Source organism: Doryrhamphus excisus, linkage group LG22 (assembly GCF_037039965.1).
Source record: "Doryrhamphus excisus strain RoL-2023G ecotype Guam linkage group LG22, RoL_Dexc_Guam_v1.1, whole genome shotgun sequence".
In the NCBI taxonomy this organism is placed as follows: Eukaryota; Metazoa; Chordata; class Actinopteri; order Syngnathiformes; family Syngnathidae; genus Doryrhamphus; species Doryrhamphus excisus.
In genome coordinates this window covers 9,207,564-9,229,469 of record NC_136378.1, presented here as the reverse complement: position 1 = coordinate 9,229,469, position 21,906 = coordinate 9,207,564, and the positions used below count along the sequence as shown (strand labels likewise).

The following is a 21,906-nucleotide window of genomic DNA, read 5'->3' as shown; positions in this document are numbered from 1 at the left end:
CTGGCCACTAGTCCAGGGTATGGAAGACAGCTGGGATAGACTCCAGCACCCTTGCAACCCTTGTGAGGATAAGCGGTAGAAAATGAATGAATGAATGAGCCGATTCTTGTAGCCGTTTTGAGATATGAATGTGTAATATTCAGCACATGTTATTACATGCTAGTAGATGAAAAATGTCAATTTCAATTCATTGGGATGTGTTTTCATTTATGTGTAACATACACCTGCATTAAGATAATGCTACAGGGTTTGAAAAATCTTTATAAACCAATCCGACTCACTATTTCTTTGTTAAAAGACTCACAGTGACAAATCAGGATCTTGGGAAAGCTTACCATATATCAAAATATAATATTGATAGTTTTAGGTGTTATATTTCTGGCTCTTTATTGTGATTGATCATTTTTTTTAGGTCACTCATCCATCAAATGGTGAAAAGAAAAATTTCGATATGGAATAAACGCCATCGTTTAGACTCCATGTGACCACACAGGAACCAACCAATGAAAATAAGACTATTTGAGTCCATATTGTGGGTGAGGGGAGCAGCTAAGTCCGTTAGAAATAATCATCAAGTTCCTCTTAGGCTATTTTTAAAAGGCGATGCCACACTATATACTACAGTGTAAATTGTCAATCAATTGTTGTCAACTTGGGTTTGTGTCCAAGTCAACATTTCTTCCTCCTTCAGGGCGCACGTTGGTATCTTGAGAAAGTCCTGTTGCCTGGCAACAAATCGAAGTTTGGAGTCCGGGGTGATGACTAAAGGTGTGAGGACAGCCTGACAAGTCTGTACTGAGCAGACACGGACATGCTACATATTTTCCCGAAATAACGAAATAACTGCATTCCCTCAATCCTAACCTTTTGATATCCCCTGGGGGGTGTATCAGTAAATAACACATACACATGGATGTGTGCTTTTCGCATCTTCTGGCTGGAAGGGGAATTAGACGGACCCATGCGTAAACACCTTAGGCCGGCACTGACATTAAACAGCGTAAGTGTTTGCTAGATCGATGGCGGTACTTTGGAGCAGCCATGTCTCCTACATGACTCCACAATCAAAAAAGAGCCGTGTATCGATATCAACACACACGTGAGGTGATCTTGGAATATTGCAGATATTGCAGATATATAAAAGTCAGAGTTTGTTAAATTAAGCATGACAGATTTATTTTTATAGAAAAATAAACGCTGACTATAAGAGCTCATAACTGCATGACGAATTGGTCGGTTGGCATTAAAAGCTGGCACACTATCGCTGCGTTGGTGTTATGAGGTTGCCGCAAACTGTAATTTATGACAACACAATTCATGATCATCTTATCATAGCAGGGCAGCCAAATCCACAAGGTCACAACTATAGAGGCAAATACAGTAATATTCACGGGAGAATCCTCTTCCCATGTACTGAGAAATAAAAAGTGCAGTGTTTCCTATATATTAATATACACTAATATACACTAATATACACTAAATTTGAACTTGGGGCTACTTGGCTGATATGGTGTCGATATGCATTGTAACTCCGCTCAAAATTACCATAATGTACGTATTAAAAGTGAAAAACAGGATACAGAGCTCCAGACATGCAGGGCACCTCCGTAAGCCCGGGTAGTGTGCATTACTGTGGTGAACGGCAAGGTTTGGACACATGCAGAGCAACTCCACAACTAGTCTTTGGCTGGCGGACACATTTTTTCTGTCATCAAATACATAAAGCAAATTAATTTTAGTTAATTTTGGCCATTTGACGACTTTTTCTTTATGAGCTCCAGGCATATTTTAGACGGATATAACAATGGCAAAACATTGAAATATTGACGTGAGCACCATAAAATAACAGAGATTTGTGTTTAAATTCAGGATGTTCCAATCAGGGTTTTATGTTGCCGATACCAATCCATCCATGAGTGAAATCGTCCATATCAATACCGATATCAATACCGATGACATAGATTAAGTGTAAATGTAAGAGCTACATTTACAAAAGAAAAATAGCCAAGAGTTACTATTTTTGTAACATTCATATAACAAATAAAGTCAATATGTTTGTCTAACCAGAACATTAACAAAATCCTGGTATGCACAACTCATATTTTGTATTTCACAATGCATTTATTTCTAGTCTTGTCACGTTATTAACTGAAAAACTGAATGAATGAAAGTCAATTGAACATGTGCGAGTGACATGTCAGGCAGGTGTATTATATTCATTCATTCATTTTCTACCACTTTTTCCTCACGAGGGTCGCGGGGGTGCTGGAGCCTATCCCAGCTGTCTTTGGGCGAGAGACTGGCTACACCCTGGACTGGTGGCGAGTCAATCACAGGGCACATATTCACACTCAAACAACCATTCACACTCACATTCATACCTATGGACAATTTGGAGTAGCTAATTAACCTAGCATGCTTTTGGAATGTGGGAGGAAACCGGAGTATGCACGAGGAGAACATGCAAACTCCACACAGAGATGGCCGAGGGTGGGGAAAGACAAAATAAGTAGCCAAAAAGTTACCACTTCCACACAAAATAAGAGGAGAACTCATTAATTCATTCATTTTCTACCGCTTATCCTCACGAGGGTCACGGGGGGTGCTGGAGCCTATCCCAGCTGTCTTTGGGTGAGAGGCGGGGTACACCCTGGACTGGTCGCCAGCCAATCACAGGGCACATATTCACATGCAAACAACCATTCACACTCACATTCATACCTATGGACAATTTGGAGTCACTAATTAACCTAGCATGTTTTTGGAATGTGGGAGGAAACCTGCAAACTCCACACAGAGATGGCCGAGGGTGGAATTGAATTCGGGTCTCCTAGCTGTTAGGTCTGCGTGCTAACCACTCGACCACCGTGCAGAATTATATTATATTATTTCCCTGTTTTAAAAAAAAAAGTAGGCACTGAGCGGTGACATGTACTAGATGGAAACACAATTAGTTACCACTGTTTCTGCCGCAACTTCTGCAGTTGGGCAAAAAGGAACCGGAGCTTAAATCACTCAAAGTCACTCACACGGCAAAGAAATCATGAATTTGCTTTTACTGGCAAGCAAGAAAAAGTTGAGGACTTGGGAGGGGAGAAGTCGGCACACACTAATCAAAGGCTCAGTGTGCTACAAGAGTTTTTTTTGTTCATTTGGATACCAGATCGGAATTTTCTGGAACGCACATGTGAGGCAGAAAACCGATTTTGATTTAGTAAGCTGATTTCAATTCAAAACAAAAGAGTTTTTTTTTTCTGTTGTTTTGTGCCTAACTCATCGGTGTGCATCATGTGCTTGGTTATGGCGGATATTTGCATGCCGCACTGAAAACCTGTCATTATCACGTTCCCTGTTTCCTGTCAGATGTCAGGCTGCCAATAGGTGGCTTGCATTGGCAGATTGTGTCTGAATCACACAACACTCGTGTCATGCATGTTTGATGGCGGAGGAGGGTGACAAAAAAAACAAGCAGGTCTCCAAGGTGATTGTGGAGATTTCTGAGGCTGAAACCAAATGTGCTTATTGTGGACGATCCAAGAGATCCAATATCCCTATCCCTAGATCCCTATATCATGCTAATTCCTCATTCATTCATTTTCTACCGCTTTTTCCTCACAAGGGTCGCGGGGGTGCTGGAGCCTATCCCAGCTGTCTTTGGGCGAGAGGCGGGGTACACCCTGGACTGGTCGCCAGCCAATCACAGGGCACATATAGACAAACAACCATTCACACTCACATTCATAACTATGGACAATTAGGAGTTGCTAATTAACCTAGCATGTTTTTGGAATGTGGGAGGTAACCGGAGTACCCGGAGAAAACCCACACATGCACGGGGAGAACATGCAAACTCCACACAGAGATGGCCGAGGGTGGGGAAAGACAAAATAAGTAGCCAAAAAGTTACCACTTCCACACAAAATAAGAGGAGAACTCATTCATTTTCTACCGCTTATACTCACAAGGGTCACGGGGGGTGCTGGAGCCTATCCCGGCTGTCTTCAGGCGAGAGGCGGGGTACACCCTGGACTGGTGGCCAGCCAATCACAGGGCACATATAGACAAACAACCATTCACACTCACATTCATACCTATGGACAATTTGGAGTTGCTAATTAACCTAGCATGTTTTTGGAATGTGGGAGGTAACCGGAGTACCCGGAGAAAACCCTCACATGCACGGGGAGAACATGCAAACTCCACACAGAGATGGCCGAGGGTGGGGAAAGACAAAATAAGTAGCCAAAAAGTTACCACTTCCACACAAAATAAGAGGAGAACTCATTCATTCATTCATTTTCTACCGCTTATACTCACAAGGGTCACGGGGGGTGCTGGAGCCTATCCCGGCTGTCTTCAGGCGAGAGGCGGGGTACACCCTGGACTGGTGGCCAGCCAATCACAGGGCACATATAGACAAACAACCATTCACACTCACATTCATAACTATGGACAATTAGGAGTTGCTAATTAACCTAGCATGTTTTTGGAATGTGGGAGGTAACCGGAGTACCCGGAGAAAACCCTCACATGCACGGGGAGAACATGCAAACTCCACACAGAGATGGCCGAGGGTGGGGAAAGACAAAATAAGTAGCCAAAAAGTTACCACTTCCACACAAAATAAGAGGAGAACTCATTCATTCATTCATTTTCTACCGCTTATACTCACGAGGGTCACGGGGGGTGCTGGAGCCTATCCCGGCTGTCTTCAGGCGAGAGGCGGGGTACACCCTGGACTGGTGGCCAGCCAATCACAGGGCACATATAGACAAACAACCATTCACACTCACATTCATACCTATGGACAATTAGGAGTTGCTAATTAACCTAGCATGTTTTTGGAATGTGGGAGGTAACCGGAGTACCCGGAGAAAACCCTCACATGCACGGGGAGAACATGCAAACTCCACACAGAGATGGCCGAGGGTGGGGAAAGACAAAATAAGTAGCCAAAAAGTTACCACTTCCACACAAAATAAGAGGAGAACTCATTCATTCATTAATTTTCTACCGCTTATACTCACAAGGGTCACGGGGGGTGCTGGAGCCTATCCCGGCTGTCTTCAGGCGAGAGGCGGGGTACACCCTGGACTGGTGGCCAGCCAATCACAGGGCACATATAGACAAACAACCATTCACACTCACATTCATACCTATGGACAATTTGGAGTTGCTAATTAACCTAGCATGTTTTTGGAATGTGGGAGGTAACCGGAGTACCCGGAGAAAACCCTCACATGCATGGGGAGAACATGCAAACTCCACACAGAGATGGCCGAGGGTGGGGAAAGACAAAATAAGTACCCAAAAAGTTACCACTTCCACACAAAATAAGAGGAGAACTCATTCATTCATTCATTTTCTACCGCTTATACTCACAAGGGTCACGGGGGGTGCTGGAGCCTATCCCGGCTGTCTTCAGGCGAGAGGCGGGGTACACCCTGGACTGGTGGCCAGCCAATCACAGGGCACATATAGACAAACAACCATTCACACTCACATTCATACCTATGGACAATTTGGAGTTGCTAATTAACCTAGCATGTTTTTGGAATATTGGGAGAAAACCCACGCATGCACGGGGAGAACATGCAAACTCCACACAGAGATGCCTGAGCAGGGAATCAAACTCCTAGCTGTTAGCTCCTAGCACTAACCACTTGAACACCGTGCAGCCGAAAAAGAAAATGATTTTGTTTAAATAACAGTTGCCAGTGTAGTTGACAGTTAATAGAAATAGTTAATAGGAATTCAACCCTGGTCTCCTAGCTGTGAGGTCTGTGCGCTAACCACTAGGCCGCCGTGCCGCCGCTAATTCCTCATAGTATCATCAAAGAAGTTGCACACAAAACTGCATGACAAATATCATTCATCCCAACAAGGTAACTTCCTGCGCCTTACCTGTAGCCGGGTCCACCGTGCGCTCAATCAAGTGGTCATCCTGGTGAACCCACTCGCCGTTGCACTTAAAGTAGATCTGCGTCGCTGGCGTGGAGCGGCAGGTGAGCGTCACTGGCTTGTTTTTCACAATGTACTCATCCCCCGGTTCCACCAGGAAGTGAGGTAACAAGTCAGAGAAGGCGGCAGGAAGCGTCGCAGTCGCGGCATGCTCGGAACCTTAGTGGAGAGAATAACAGCAAAGATTTTAGTTGTAGTTGGACGCCTGATGACAATATTTTCTCCTGAACTCAGGAGAGCCAGCAACTGTGATCACTTCACTCGAGAGGGAAATGAAGCAGACAGAAAATATTGTCTGTAACAAAATATGGAGTTGGATGCCCACTTTGCAGCCATAACAGTTTGCAGTCTTTTGGGAGGAGTTTGGACAAGATGTTGGAGTGTCTTTGCCCGTACAGCAGTGCTTGGGTAATGTAGTCTATGCTCAGGTTCATTCCAAATGGGTTTGAGGTCAAGGTTCTCAAGTTCCTTCAGAGCAAACACATTCTTTGTGCACTGCATCCTTGGTTGCATCAGGAGTCTTTGCATAATCCAGAACATACTTAGTGTAAAAATTAAAGCTAATACAATGACATTATTATATCAGGAGTGTACCAAGTTTTTGTTATCAGAGCAGGTGTGCACAGTCGGTAACCAATTGGTGCAGGGGCGGCAAACTTTTTGACTCGTGGGCCGTGTTAACAAAATTGACGGGGGGCCAAAATATAAATTTAACACACACATACTATTTTACGCTTATAATTCTAACAGTCCGCATTGAATTATTTGTTCATTCATTCATTCATTTTCTACCGCTTTTTCCTCATGTGGATCGCAGGGGGTGCTGGAGCCTATCACAGCTGTCTTTATGCGAGAGCGAGTACCCGGAGAAAACCCACGCATGCTCGGGGAGAACATTCAAACTCCACACAGAGATGGCCGAGAGTGGGGAAAGACAAAAAAAGAAGCCAAAAAGTTACCACTTCCACACAAAATAGGAGGAGAACTCATTAATTCATTCATTTTCTCCTGCTTATCCTCATGAGGATAATGCTGGAGGGGGTGCTGGACTGGTGGCCAGCCAATCACAGGGCACATAGTCACACTCAAACAACCATTCACACTCACATTCATACCTATGGACAATTTGGAGTAGCTAATTAACCTAGCATGTTTTTGGAATGTGGGAGGAAACCGGAGTATGCACGAGGAGAACATGCAAACTCCACACAGAGATGGCCGAGGGTGGGGAAAGACAAAATAAGTAGCCAAAAAGTTACCACTTCCACACAAAATAAGAGGAGAACTCATTAATTCATTCATTTTCTACCGCTTATCCTCACGAGGGTCACAGGGGTGCTGGAGCCTATCCCAGCTGTCTTCGGGCGAGAGGCGGGGTACATCCTGGATTGGTCGCCAGCCAATCACAGGGCACATATAGACAAACAACTATTCACACTCACATTCATACTTATGGACAATTTGGAGTCGCCAAAAACCCACGCATGCACGGGAAGAACATGCAAACTCCACACAGAGATGGCCGAGGGTGGAATTGAACCCTGGTCTCCTAGCTGTTAGGTCTGCGCGCTAACCACTCGACCACCGTGCAGAATTGTATTATATTATTTCCCCTTTTTAAAAAAAAAAAAAGTAGGCACTGAGCAGTGACATGTACTAGATGGAAACACAATTAGTTACCACTGTTTCTATCAGCTATGTAGAGCACTTTTAAAAATCAGACCATCAAATTATGAAATTTTATTTTTTTATTTTTTATTTTTTATTTTTTATTTTTTATTTTTTATTTTTTATTTTTTATTTTTTATTTTTTATTTTTTATTTTTTATTTTTTATTTTTTATTTTTTATTTATTTTATACTGAATAAGACATCCAACTTGCAAGTCATGTTCCCAGCTTGTATGTTAAAAGCTGAAATACTTAGAAAGCAACCGGCGGGCCGGATTCAAACGCTTGGTGGGCCGCATGTGGACACCCGGGCCGTAGTTTAGCCACCCCTGCAATAGCGTTCGGTGATACCTGTTCTCATAAACACAACATGGTCTGCGTAGCTTCTAGATCTGTATGAGAAAAAGACACATCATGAAGCTATTAAGTTTTTTTGGAGACTCATAAAAGCGGCAAATATTAGTGATTATATTAATATCCATTGTGTATTGACCCATGACAGATTATGACACCAATACCCAAAGACAATAACTTAATCCTCTGTTATTAAAAAGGTTTAAAAACATAATAATGTCATTATGGCCAATTATACAAATTAGACGATTGTATTCCTGTGGGAAACACGAAAATACTTAATAAAGCACGTTTTAATTGCTTGTCGACATACGCAGTGATGGCAGTCGATGGAGAATACTGCATTTTACAGTACATCAATACAACGTCAAAATCAATTATCACACCGATATGTTATGCTTTTTGCATGAACACTGTATCAAAAATGCTACTCCAAGTTTATATGCATATTTAATATGCAGAGAGCCAGATGGACAGCTATGGTGATAAAGAGAGACACGGAGAGCGAGGACATCTTGGAGAAGACTTGGCACTGACAGAGCTTGGCCTTGCGTGCTCTTGGCGGCATCGAGGGGGGGGGGGGGGGGGGTCCATGTCGTGACTCCGGCTCTTAATCACACCCCTTTAAAAAATCACTGCTGATGGACTGACATAAATCCTATCTGGGAGACCGGACCGGGCCACTTCAAAATGAGTTATATGACTCAGTTTTCAACTAGGACTCTAGCTGTGTTAAGCGAGAGCTAGTCGAGATAACATCTCATATCCGATGGTTTATTCCTCTGATATGCTATATAGCAGGAGGGGCAAATACATCTTCAGGAGCTGTCCTTCAGGACCACATCGCTACCAATGACAGCTGAGGTTTTGCATTAGAAAGCCTGCAGCACTGCACAAACGCCGATTCTCGACAAAGATATTGGAGTTAAAGTGGAAAAAAAGAGAGGAAGGAAGAAGGAAATAACCTCCGACACTCAAGGGACGCTAGTAAAGCCAAAATAAAACCCTTTAAAAAAAGGAAAGTAATATTAATTTACTGCGCTGTATCCAATATGGCTGACTGAGCAGGCATTAACAGCCTTCTCCATCACTCCCCGTGTGCAGCAGGAGACGATGGAAAACCCTCATCTCTCCTAATAAAACAGCGACGACCTTTGTGCTCCTTTCGTCCCCCCCCCCCTGTCAGCCTCCTTGCTGATGCTCGTGTCAGAGATGATATTAAATAGCATCGTAAACACCAATCCTTGGATAAAGACATTTCCTCGCACTTCCTCCTCCACAAGCCATTATATTAATGCCCGTCTCTTTGCTTCCCCTCGTGTGCTGAGTTGCTAATCTATCAGAATGAGATACGGTGAAGCACACCACTGCCGCTGAACCCCATTAATGTTTCGTGTACATGTTTAACTCTTAATGAAAACTAAATGTGCTGTGTCCAATGATGGACATGCATCACTTGCCGACATATTTTTCCCATTTTCTGGACCCATTTTCAGACTGTGGAGATACGAGTACAATGAAGATGCCTCGCAATGCGTGTTTGTGTCAAAGAGTTGAAGCAAAGGACGCAGTTCTACAGGAAATAATTACTTTAGAGGAGGAATAAAACATTGCCACCGACGGGGACGGTTCAGGGTACTAGTGACTGCTGACAGAGTGTGATAGTGATATCTGCGTCAAGTGGGGGGGTAAGACTGTGACGCCATAGCATACCATAGAGGCACTATGTCAGCAATTAAAGCTCCTCTAGACCAGGGGTCTCAAACTCAATTTACTTGGGTGTGGGTGAGACTGGGCCGCATCAGGTTTTCCAAAAAAAAAAAACCAAAAAAACGCATTTATTAAAAACAGAAAAATGAATAAACTTTGCTTTGGTTCTGATTTTCTACAATAAAAGCTCTGATAAAACATTCCACTGTTCTCAAATATCTTAATTTTTATTTTTCTGCACAAAATAAGATGAAAAATAAATAAACAAATCAAGAATAAAGAAAATCAATCAATCAGAAATAAATAAATCTAATAATAATAATAATAAATTAAAGATTAAAATGAACAAAGCATTATTAGAGCCCTGTAGACATGACAAAACACGACTATAGTCACATTTATACTCTTTTTATTTACAACATATTGCGCAACTGCAGGGTCTTGAGACACATGCTAACTCGCAAACTAGAGAGCTAGTGACCTAAACGGTAGCCTTCAAGTTATTTCCTTTAAACTTAAATAACCAAAAACTTACCACTTCCACACAGATAGGGAGGATAACTATTAACAGTTATTTAACCTTTAACATGAACATTAATCAAACGTAATAATTTTTTCTGGGTACATGATACCATACAGCATCCATATCAAAAACTTACCACTTCCACACAGATAGGGAGGATAACTATTAACAGTTATTTAACCTTTAACATGAACATTAATCAAACGTAATAATTTTTTCTGGGTACATGATACCATACAGCATCCATATCAAAAACTTACCACTTCCACACAGATAGGGAGGATAACTATTAACAGTTATTTAACCTTTAACATGAACATGAATCAAACGTAATAATTTTTTCTGGGTACATGATACCATACAGCATCCATATCAAACTTGCACGGGCCGCACTAACATTAATTAAAATATTTAGAACTGTTTACAACGTAAAACGATGGATAGTGTATTCAGCTGTTCCAATGTAATTTTTAAGGGTATCATCCTCATAATCATTATATAAAACGTCCATTTAATCTCCATCGGCCATGAAGTCGGTCCGCACCTGTGGACTCCCCACAGACTGAACAATGGACCAGATTGACTGAAGGTATTTCAGCTGATGGCTCTCATCGGAAACAGATGATGTTGAACGGAGAAAGTCAAAGAGAAACCAGCTGAGCCACTGACATGATGAAGATCTGATGAGCATGTGACAGCGTGAACTCAACTCACCACCGGCTTCTCATTTCAGGGTGACATTGAACACTCAACTGCTTGCTGATGTTTTTTATTTATTTTTTTTCCCCCCACTCGGGTGTTTGTGTGGACGCGCCCACTCATGTGTTAGGGGTTAGTCTTGCGTTTAACTATACGCGCTTTAGGTTAATGAGGTCAAACACGTGATTTCTTCAGAGGAGTATGTTGTCATTTTATAGGATGGCATTCTGGTCACGCACTCATAATGAAGGCTTGATGCGTGGTAAAAAGGCTTAGATTATTGTCACGACACAATGGATTTCAAAGTCAATGTGAGCGCACACACACACACTAACACACACACACAGTGGGAGTATCAGCCACTTAACAGAGTCCTTGCAGGTCAATGCAGAAATCAAATCAACATACAGCAGCACTGCATTGCCTCAAACCACAATCCAAAAGCATCTGCATCTAATTCAAGATTAATTTCAAAACACAAAGATCACAGGGGTGCTGGAGCCTATCCCAGCTGTCTGAGAGGCGGGGTACACCCTGGACTGGTCGCCAGCCAATCACAGGGCACATATAGACAAACAACCATTCACACTCACATTCATACCTATGGACAATTTGGAGTCGCTAATTAACCTAGCATGTTTTTGAAATGTGAGAGAAAACCCACGCATGCACGGGGAGAACATGCAAACTCCACACAGAGACGGCCGAGGGTGGGGAAAGACAAAAAAGAAGCCAAAAAGTTACCACTTCCACACAAAATAGGAGGAGAACTCATTCATTCATTCATTTTCTCCCGCTTATCCTCATGAAGATAGTGCTGGAGGGGGTGCTGGAGCCTATCCCAGCTGTCTTTGAGCGAGAGGCAGGTTACACCCTGGACTGGTGGCCAGCCAATCACAGGGCACATATAGACAAACAACCATTCACACTCACATTCATACCTATGGACAATTTGGAGTCGCTAATTAACCTAGCATGTTTTTGGAATGTGGGAGGAAACCGGAGTACCCGGAGAAAACCCACGCATGCATAAGGAGAACATGCAAACTCCACACAGAGATGGCCGAGGGTGGAATCGAACTTGTGTCTCCTAGCTGTGTGGCCTGCGTGCTAACCACTCTTTTGCCATGAAGCCAGTTTTACACTCATTCATTTTCTACGCTTATCCTCACGAGGGTCGCTAGGATGCTGGAGCCTATCCTAGCTGTCCTTTACACCCTAGACTGGTGGCCAGCCAATCACAGGGCACATATAGACAAACAACCATTCACACTCACATTCATACCTATGGACAATTTGGAGTCGAAAATTAACCTAGCATGTTTTTGGAATGTGGGAGGAAACCGGAGTACCCGGAGAAAACCCACGCATGCACGGCGGAGAACATGCAAACTCCACACAGAGATTGCTGAGGGTGGAATTGAACCCTGGTCTCCGAGCTGTGCTAACCACTCCACCACCGTGCATCCCGCGACACATAAACCGAATAACAACAAAGCATCCAAGATAGGTTAAATTGAATCCAAAAGAAGTATGCAGTGTTCAGACTTGATATTTGTCTGCAGATGCTCTTCCCTCAAGAGGCGTTTCAACTGACCTAAAATATCCACCAAACAGCCTACACAGAATCCCCGACAAGGGTGCACCAGCTGCCAGTGTTCTGAGCCATCATGTCCGTGGCAGATTTCCCTCTGCACACGGAACGCAGCATCTCCTCGGCCCAGCTGACCATGTCAACTCCCCGGTGAGGTGATGACTACATGCGCAAGAGATGAAGTGGAGAAGAGACTCGAACAAGAAAAACAATAGAAAACTGATACTTGCTGCTTGTTCATGACGCAGAGCCGTGCTTTTTAGACCAGGGGTCTCAAACTCAATTTACCTGGGGGCCCCCGGAGCTAGGGTCTGGGTGAAGCCGGGCCATGAAGCCGGGCCCAAAATGCATTTATTAAAAACTGGAAAAAAAATCAATAAAAAAATCTTCAATGCTTTTGCTTCTGCTAGACCAGGGGTGGGCAAACTACGGCCCGGGGGCCACATCCGGCCCGCCAAGTGTTTGAATACGGCCTGCCCAATCTTTCCAAAGTATTTCATTTAAACTCAACATACAACCTGGCATCATGGCCTGAGCCAACCTTTTGATGGTTTTATCAATTTCGTTTTTTGACATGGTCTGTTGTTAACAAAGTGCTCCTGAAAAAAGGGACACAAGCACATAATAATAATAATAATTATTATTATAATTATTAGATTATTAGATTATTATAATTATTATTAGAACTATTATGATTATTATAATTATTATATTAATGCTAATTATTATATTAATTATATATAATATTATTGTTATATTTGCATATTTTACATAATAATAATATAATTATTATTATTTTAATTTTATTGTAATTATTATAATATTTTATTATTTTTAAAATATTTAAATATAAATATAAAATAATAAATAATAATAGCAGATTGCATGACAATTTTACAGATACAATAATACCAGGTGGACTGTTACGTGTAAAATATATAGTCTGCCCCCCCCCCCCCCGTAAATTTTGTCATATCAATGCGGCCCGCGAATCAAAAAGTTTGCCCACCCCTATGCTATACCCTACACTTTTTCAGTACTTTGGTTCCGGTTCTCCACACCAAAATATCTCATAAAACATTCTACTGTTCTCAAATATCTTAATTTGTATTGTTCTATTCACAAAATAAGATAAAAATAAATAAATAAATAAACAAATTAAGAATAAAGACAACATGAACATTAATGAAACTTAATAATTTTACCCAATTAGCAAGTTAGCATCGTACTCAGTTCCATTTGGGAGCAGCGTCGTAACTTTAACAACATGTTTGATGAGATGCTTTATGTATTTTCCGTTTTATTCCAAATCATTTCCTGCATTTATTTGTACACAGCGTTATAAGCCTTTAGCTTCATTGCTAATCCAAAGCAAAACAGGCCCGCCCTGTAACAGGGTAGGGTAACAGTATGGGCGGGGGCAAAAATCATGTTAATTGTATCCGGTGTGCACACAGCTTTAAGCTGTCATTTTTAAACATTAAACTTTGGTATCAAGGTGGGGGCCTCAAACTAGCGTCTCGCGGGCCGCATTTGGCCCGCGGGCCGCGAGTTTGAGACCCATGTTTTAGAGTCTCCTAAAGTCTAACTTGGCAAACACCGATCCCTCCTGCACCGTCTTCTTATTCTCAATGTGTTTATGAGCAGGGCAAAACAGGTAGCACAAAATCTATTTGTGGCTTCTGTATGGCTAATGTACAAAAAAAGTAAAGAAGTAACGTTGTTTTTTTTTTTTTCCTGGTGATATTATTGCATTATTACTGCATTATTTTTGGTAAAATATGAAGCTAAAATGGCAACCCAGGTTACTATTCCCACTGTATGCACATTGTACACAATGTCCCTAAACGGAAAGCATCACTGAGCAAACACAGTATTGTTTACAACAGTGATGAGCAGAAGCCATAACCCACATTTTATGACACCATCAGCGTATCACGATGTCTTCTGAAATTAATTCAATTAAAGTTACCCTGCAGAATAATCAACCGTTCCATGTTAAGCAACAAAGCTGCTGTAAACATGCATTTTGTTAGATGAATTGAGTCTCTGGTTGCTTTTAAAGCCACTGAATATATTTACTGAGCAATAACACTCAATATTGAGCATGAAGGGAACGGGAATGTTGCTTATGTTAAGTTAAAAATAGTATAAATAAGCTGCTGACAGAGTAAACAATGCCAGTGATCAAACACAAGAAAAGAAAGAAAAATGCGATATTTATAAAAAGGTTCCATCTACCCCCCCCCCCCCCGTCCCCACGTATGATACAGTCGCACAGCTGAGTGATGCACGTTTGTCCCTCGATGACAAATATTTACCTTCATATGTTGGAAAGTCAAACATACATTTTACAGTGAGACACACATTCCGAAGCAGAAAAAACAACAAAGCTCAATTGCACACGGAGCAAAAATATAGATTGTGTAAAATATGGTTGCACTGTTCAGTCAGTTAATGGGAGCTGGGTTGTGTACAGTTATGTACTGTATGTAAATTAAGATGCACATTTGAGCACAAAAAGCTAGAAGATGTTCAGGTTTGTGGAAATAATCAATCACTGGCAACACAGAGCAAATTCGCTTTGTGCCAAAAAAAATGCGGAGATGCATTAAATAAACATGTAGGAGTGATGGCCCCCATAGCAACCTAATCACATCACATGTCATTGGCAGAAGGAGGTGATGAGATCGGGATATAAAGGAAAGAAAAATGGCAGACTGACGGATAGAAAGAGAGGAAGTGCCCCCCCCCGCGGGGTGTCGGGGGCGGAGCAGGGAATGTAAATGATTCTCCTTTGACGTGAATAGAAAATTGGCTGCTAAGCATGTACACTGATGCAGGTCCGTGCGTTTGCGTGCATACATTAATTCCGGATAGTAATGATGCACCGTGCTGCCTACGCTCTTCCGTGGTGACAGTATTCCCATGACGGTTGTGATCCAGAGGCTCGGGTCACGTCATCGACTTTGAGAATTGCCTTCAAAAGCGACTCGCATTAATCATATCGCACGTGGTATTTCGGTGATTAAACTGTGTTTTGAGCTGTGTCAAATGGTGGGTCCAAACGAAGGGGATTGAGCTGTTCGTTTTGTGAATAGAGTTCACAATAGCGACACAATTAATGAGGCTTGTAGCGTTTCAACCGAGGCGCTCTCGCTGGTGCGGTTCATGTGTGTTGATTTTTATTTCATGAATATTTGAAGTCATATCTCCATTTTTTGGAACCACCTGACATCACTTGTATCTTGACAAGACCCTTTCAAGTGTATGGTGATTAAATGATTTGACATTTTGAGTTGTGACCTGTTAGTGAGGCAGCGTTTGCATTTGTCTGTGCAAATATGCACGAAACAAAGAGCTTGGTGTCTAAATTTGTGTACAGTACATAACAGCAAGAGCTCTAAATCGAGAGGGATTGATCTTTTTCTATTTAGTTAAGTGAAAAAAAAACACTGATGCAGCAACTATCTTACTCTTCTAAAAAGCATCATTAACATTGTGAGTGCCCAGATTGAATGAAATATCCATTTTCACTCATGCGGAGGCACAGCTGATACTTTATACCACGGGTCTCAAACTCAATTTACTTGGGGGCCACTGGAGCTCGGCTCTGGGTGAGACTGGGGCGCATCAGGTTTTCCAAAAAAACAAAAAAAAGGCATTTATTAAAAACAAAAAAATTAAAAAAACTTCACTTTGGTTCCAATTTTCTACAATAAAAGCTGTTCTCAAATATCTTAATTTTTATTTTTCTACACAAAATAAGATGAAAAATAAAAAAATCAAGAATAAAGAAAATCAATCAGTAATAAATAAATATAATAATAATAATAAAACGGCAAATAATAAAAAATTAAGAAACCACATATAGTTGGTGGGTAGACAAATTATTTTTTTTCAGATTAAAATGAACAAAGCATTATTAGAGCCCTGTAGACATGACAAAACACGACTATAGTCACATTTATACTTTTTTTATTTACAACATATTGCGCAACTGCAGGGTCTTGAGACACATGCTAACTCGCAAACTAGAGAGCTAGCGACCTAAACAGTAGCCTTCAAGTTATTTCCTTTAAACTTAAAGAACCAAAAACTTACCACTTCCACACAGATAGGGAGGATAACTATTAACAGTTATTTAACCTTTAACATGAACATTAATCAATCGTAATAATTTTTTCTGGGTACATGATACCATACAGCATCAATATCAAAAACTTACCACTTCCACACGGATAGGGAGGATAACTATTAACAGTTATTTAACCTTTAACATGAACATTAATCAAACGTAATATTTTTTTCTGGGTACATGATACCATACAGCATCAATATCAAAAACTTACCACTTCCACACGGATAGGGAGGATAACTATTAACAGTTATTTAACCTTTAACATGAACATTAATTAAACGTAATAATTTTTTCTGGGTACATGATACCATACAGCATCCATATCAAAAACTTACCACTTCCACACGGATAGGGAAGATAACTATTAACAGTTATTTAACCTTTAACATGAACATAAATCAAACTTAATAATTTTTTCTGGGTACATGATACCATACAGCATCCATATCAAAAACTTACCACTTCCACACGGATAGGGAGGATAACTATTAACAGTTATTTAACCTTTAACATGAACATTAATTAAACGTAATAATTTTTTCTGGGTACATGATACCATACAGCATCCATATCAAAAACTTACCACTTCCACACGGATAGGGAGGATAACTATTAACAGTTATTTAACCTTTAACATGAACATAAATCAAACGTAATAATTTTTTCTGGGTACATGATACCATACAGCATCCATATCAAAAACTTACCACTTCCACACGGATAGGGAGGATAACTATTAACAGTTATTTAACCTTTAACATGAACATTAATTAAACGTAATAATTTTTTCTGGGTACATGATACCATACAGCATCCATATCAAACTTGCGCGGGCCGCACTAACGTTAAACTTTCATATCAAGGCCGGGGGCCTCAAACTAGTGTCCTGCGGGCCACATTTGGCCCGCGGGCCGCATGATTGAGACCCCTGCTTTATACCCCTTCCATGCCTCCTTCTAGCGGGTTATGATTTCTCCATGTGCCATTTTGCTGGGCTACCAACCGAATTACGCCAAAGCTACCAGGCGGATTTTCATTCAAGACAAGAATGCCCCCATCACTGTTTTTGGGTCATAGCCAAGTTTTTTTTTTTTTACTCTCTATTGCATTTATTCGACAAAGACCTCCATTATTACAGCAAGTACGTTGCTGATAGATTGTCAACCACCATCGATGACTACAGTTGAGAGCAGACTTTCGGCCTTGGCACAACTCAGTGCTTTTCAAGTGGACCTCGTTTCAAACCATCAGCAAAGGTTTATTCACTAGCTGCGGCACAGATTGAACTCTGCTGAAGATATTCCACTGACAGCATATTAACTCAGGTGCTAAAGGAGCACACAACGTTGTTAGGGTATTTGGTACAGTTAGCACATTTACCACTCACATTCATACCTATGGACAATTTGGAGTCGCTAATTAACCTAGCATGTTTTTGGAATGTGGGAGGAAACCGGAGTACCCGGAGAAAACCAACGCATGCACGGGGAGAACATGCAAACCCCACACAGAGATATTGTGTTGAGGTGTTTGTTTCAAGTGATGGCCGAGGGTGGAATCGAACCCTGGTCCTCCTTACCGCCCATATTAAATCATTCATTCATTCATTCATTTTCTACCGCTTATCCTCACGAGGGTCGCAGGGGTGCTGGAGCCTATCCCAGCAGTCTTTGGGCGAGAGGCGGGGTGGCCAGCCAATCACAGGGCACATATAGACAAACAACCATTCACACTCACATTCATACCTATGGACAATTTGGAGTCGCTAATTAACCTAGCATGTTTTTTGGAATGTGGGAGGAAACCGGAGTACCCGGAGAAAACCCACGCATGCACGGGGAGAACAATGAAACTCCACACAGAGATGGTCGAGGGTGGAATTGAACCCTGGTCCCATAGCTCTGAGGTCTGCGCGCTAACTCGACCGTCATGCAGCCTGCCAAGAAGTTATATTATATATATATATATATATATATATTTTATATGCAGTTGTCACTCTCATAACATTGACTTTTTCTTGTTCGATTCTTAATATTCTGACTTTTTTTTGTTATAGTTGGTTTAATTCTATTTTTAGAAAGCAGTATGGACGGGCAGGTATACAGTACGTTGGCTTGAAGTCCTTCCAGTGCCCTTTGCCAGGGTACTGATTCTAGATCTGGCACTTCTTTGCTGTCCCATGGGAAAATTTTTAACTGTGACAAAAGTCCTCTTCTTCTTCTACACGACACAAAAGTTCCTGCACATACGGTTAGTGGACATTCTTACAGGGAATCCAACATGGCGAGGTATGAAAAAGTTGCACATAATGAAATTCATAACAAGGCCATGCCAGCTGTGAAAGACATTTCAAAAGGAAGCCTTGGATGTCATTTTCGAATAACGCACAATATCAAGAGACTGGTAGAGCTGAAGAGGCTATGTATAATAGAAATTCCATCAAATTGCATCCATAGGCCGGCATTCTTTGCTACAGTATCCGTACACTGAACCCTTAGATGACTTACATAAGACTCATGCTCTCGATGTTATTTATTATTTCTTTGGCTCCATTCAATTCAATAGGGTTTCATACAAACAGATCACTATAGAAAAATAACTCCCATCCAATATAATGGATGTAAGACTTCCGTATCACAATCACATGGGTTTTTTGTTTGACATTCCCAAAGTTATCCAAGTAAACTCCAAGGAGTCACCTGTTTGGGGAGTTTATGCATTGCAGCCACAGCGACTTATTTGAACGCTATTTGCAATAACACACAATCCCCACAGAAGAATTGAGACGGTTTGGTGGGGGTTGACACAGTCGTCGTCTTTGCCATCCCAGGCACGCACAAGGCTTTTGGATTTGTCGACGCCTTGCGCTCAAACGGAAATGAGGTTAAACCAGAAGCAAGTTGATTACAGAAGAAACAGACAGGCGGGGGAAAGGAGGCATTCTCAAATCGTTGACAGTGTAGAAAATAATAGGGGGGGGGGGGGAGGAAAGCAAAGCCAAGAAACTATTTAGATTACCAAGTTAATCCTTTAATTACCGGATATGCCGACAGCTAAAATGAGAGTTTTACATATTACATTTCACAACTATGGAACAATTTCCTTTTGCAGTGAATGAGGTACACTGCCAGAAATATCAGGAGGCATAAACTTCCAATGATTAGATGCCAATTTGGCTCATAAATGTTACTGTTTGGAGAAAAGAACAAAACATATGAAACTGAAATTACAACAAAACATACTGTTCCATGCGTTTTACGATTTAAAACTGCACTTCACTTAATTTTGCCTCTGATGGAAGAAAATGAAAAAAAGCATAAATATGTTTTTGGTAACGAATAGCTTAAAGAGGACCTATTACGCTTTTCTGACCAATAAACGTAGTTAGAATGTTGTATTCTCGTGTTAAACGATGCCGAAGTGAACCCTGAAAGACTTTCGGGATGGCTCAAAACGCTTGGTTTCAAAAGGCGTGGTAAAACTGACCCTTTGTGATGTCACAGAGAGACATACTTCCTTATATGGGTGTGGCTGTAAGCCAGATAAAGACAAGCTCTGCTTCTCTCTTTACTTGCTAGCAAAGCCACATTTGTTTACAACTCCTAAAGACGCCGCCGTCAAGCAGAAGTGGTTGGAGTTGAGATGTGAACATGGGCTAGTATCCAGCTGGACTAGCCGACAAACTTGCTGAGTCTTCGATATGTGAATGACGCTAACTATTAGCGACGCATCATGTTTGTACGGGAGATAAAAATAGTTGAACCATATCACTGTAGCTTGGATAATATACAATTTATATATGTGAATGGAACATTTATTTTTTTTTGGCGTCAAAATAGGTGTTCGCCATTGTTAGCTAGCTCATATAACTCATTTTCTCACGCTAAAATGCACAGAAAATGGAAAGAAATATGTGTCACATAAATGATTGTGAATGATGGGCAAAATTTTGCCAAAAAGTGCAGCTCCCCATTAAATACAGTAAAAATAGTGACTAATCACGATTAATTAATTCCAAACCTGATTAAAACCGACAGCCTATAATGTGATAAGACATATTACAGAATGTACACCACACTCCATCCATGAAAGCAAGACTCAATTTGGTCAAATGACAAACAAGCAGAGCGAAAGAGAACACAGACGGGTGGGCATCGCCTGAAGCTAAACAAAAAATTCTTCGCTCAAAATGCTTTTGACACCAACTGATGTAAACACGAGGACCCCGGTGACACTTTTAGCGTGTACCCTGTTGTCTACCTGCTCCCACTCATCTCATCAGTTACCCCACACTCAATAAAGATCTGGGGCGGACAGAATTGGGGGATTAGTCACAATCAGAGTGATGAATTGTGGGGCTTCTGTGCATCCGACAGTGCAGCCGAACGCAACGCAAAGAGATGATCCATAACAAGTGTCACCTGTTTACAAGATGCCAGCACCCGTGTTCCGAGAGAACACCCCATCAGTAAACACACTCAGACAGAACACTGGCGAAACAAGATAGTATAAGCTTGTAGTATTTGTTATTTTGGGGGTCTATAATAAACATATTCCTTGAAGCTAATCATCATGATTTGAAATCATCACCCCTTCGGATGCCGTGGACATCTTCCACTTGAAACATAACTGAAATTTAAGAACATTTGAACTGGGTCCAGAACAGGGTTCAATTCCACCCTCGGACATCTCTGTGTGGAGTTTGCATGTTCTCCCCGTGCATGCGTGGGTTTTGTCCGGGTACTCCGGTTTCCTCCCACATTTCAAAAAAGGTTAATTGGCGACTCCAAATTGTCCATAGGTATGAATGTGAGTGTGAATGGTTGTTTGCCTATATGTGCCCTGTGATTGGCTGGCGACCAGTCCAGGGTGTACCCTGCCTCTCAACCAAAGACAGCTGGGATAGGCTCCAGTATACCCCCCTATATATATCGGCATAAAAAAACGGATGCCAATGTGTCACCAGCCAATCACAGGGCACATATAGTCAAACAACCATTCACACTCACATTCATACCTATGGACAATTTAGAGTCGCTAATTAACCTAGCATGTTTTTGGAATGTGGGAGGAAACCGGAGTACCCGGAGAAAACCAACGCATGCACGGGGAGAACATGCAAACTCCACACAGAGATGGCCGAGGGTGGAATTGAACCCTGTTCTGGAGCCAGTTCAAATGTTCTTAAATTTCAGTTATGTCACGGATTCTGCTATTTTTTTTTTATTGTGTTGAGGTGTTTGTTTCAAGTGATG

At 41.5% G+C, this 21,906-nt stretch overlaps 1 protein-coding gene across 4 annotated transcripts in view; it reads right to left on the bottom strand.

Annotated features, from left to right (window-relative positions):
* The window catches only part of unc5a (unc-5 netrin receptor A), a 226,997-nt gene that overhangs the window by 111,816 nt on the left and 93,275 nt on the right, over nucleotides 1–21,906 (bottom strand). For all 4 annotated transcript variants that reach the window (XM_058063405.2, XM_058063407.2, XM_058063406.2 and 1 more), the window contains exon 2: nucleotides 5,905–6,120. In XM_058063405.2, the coding sequence (XP_057919388.2) occupies nucleotides 5,905–6,120 (216 nt within the window). The remainder of the gene's footprint in view (nucleotides 1–5,904; nucleotides 6,121–21,906) is intronic.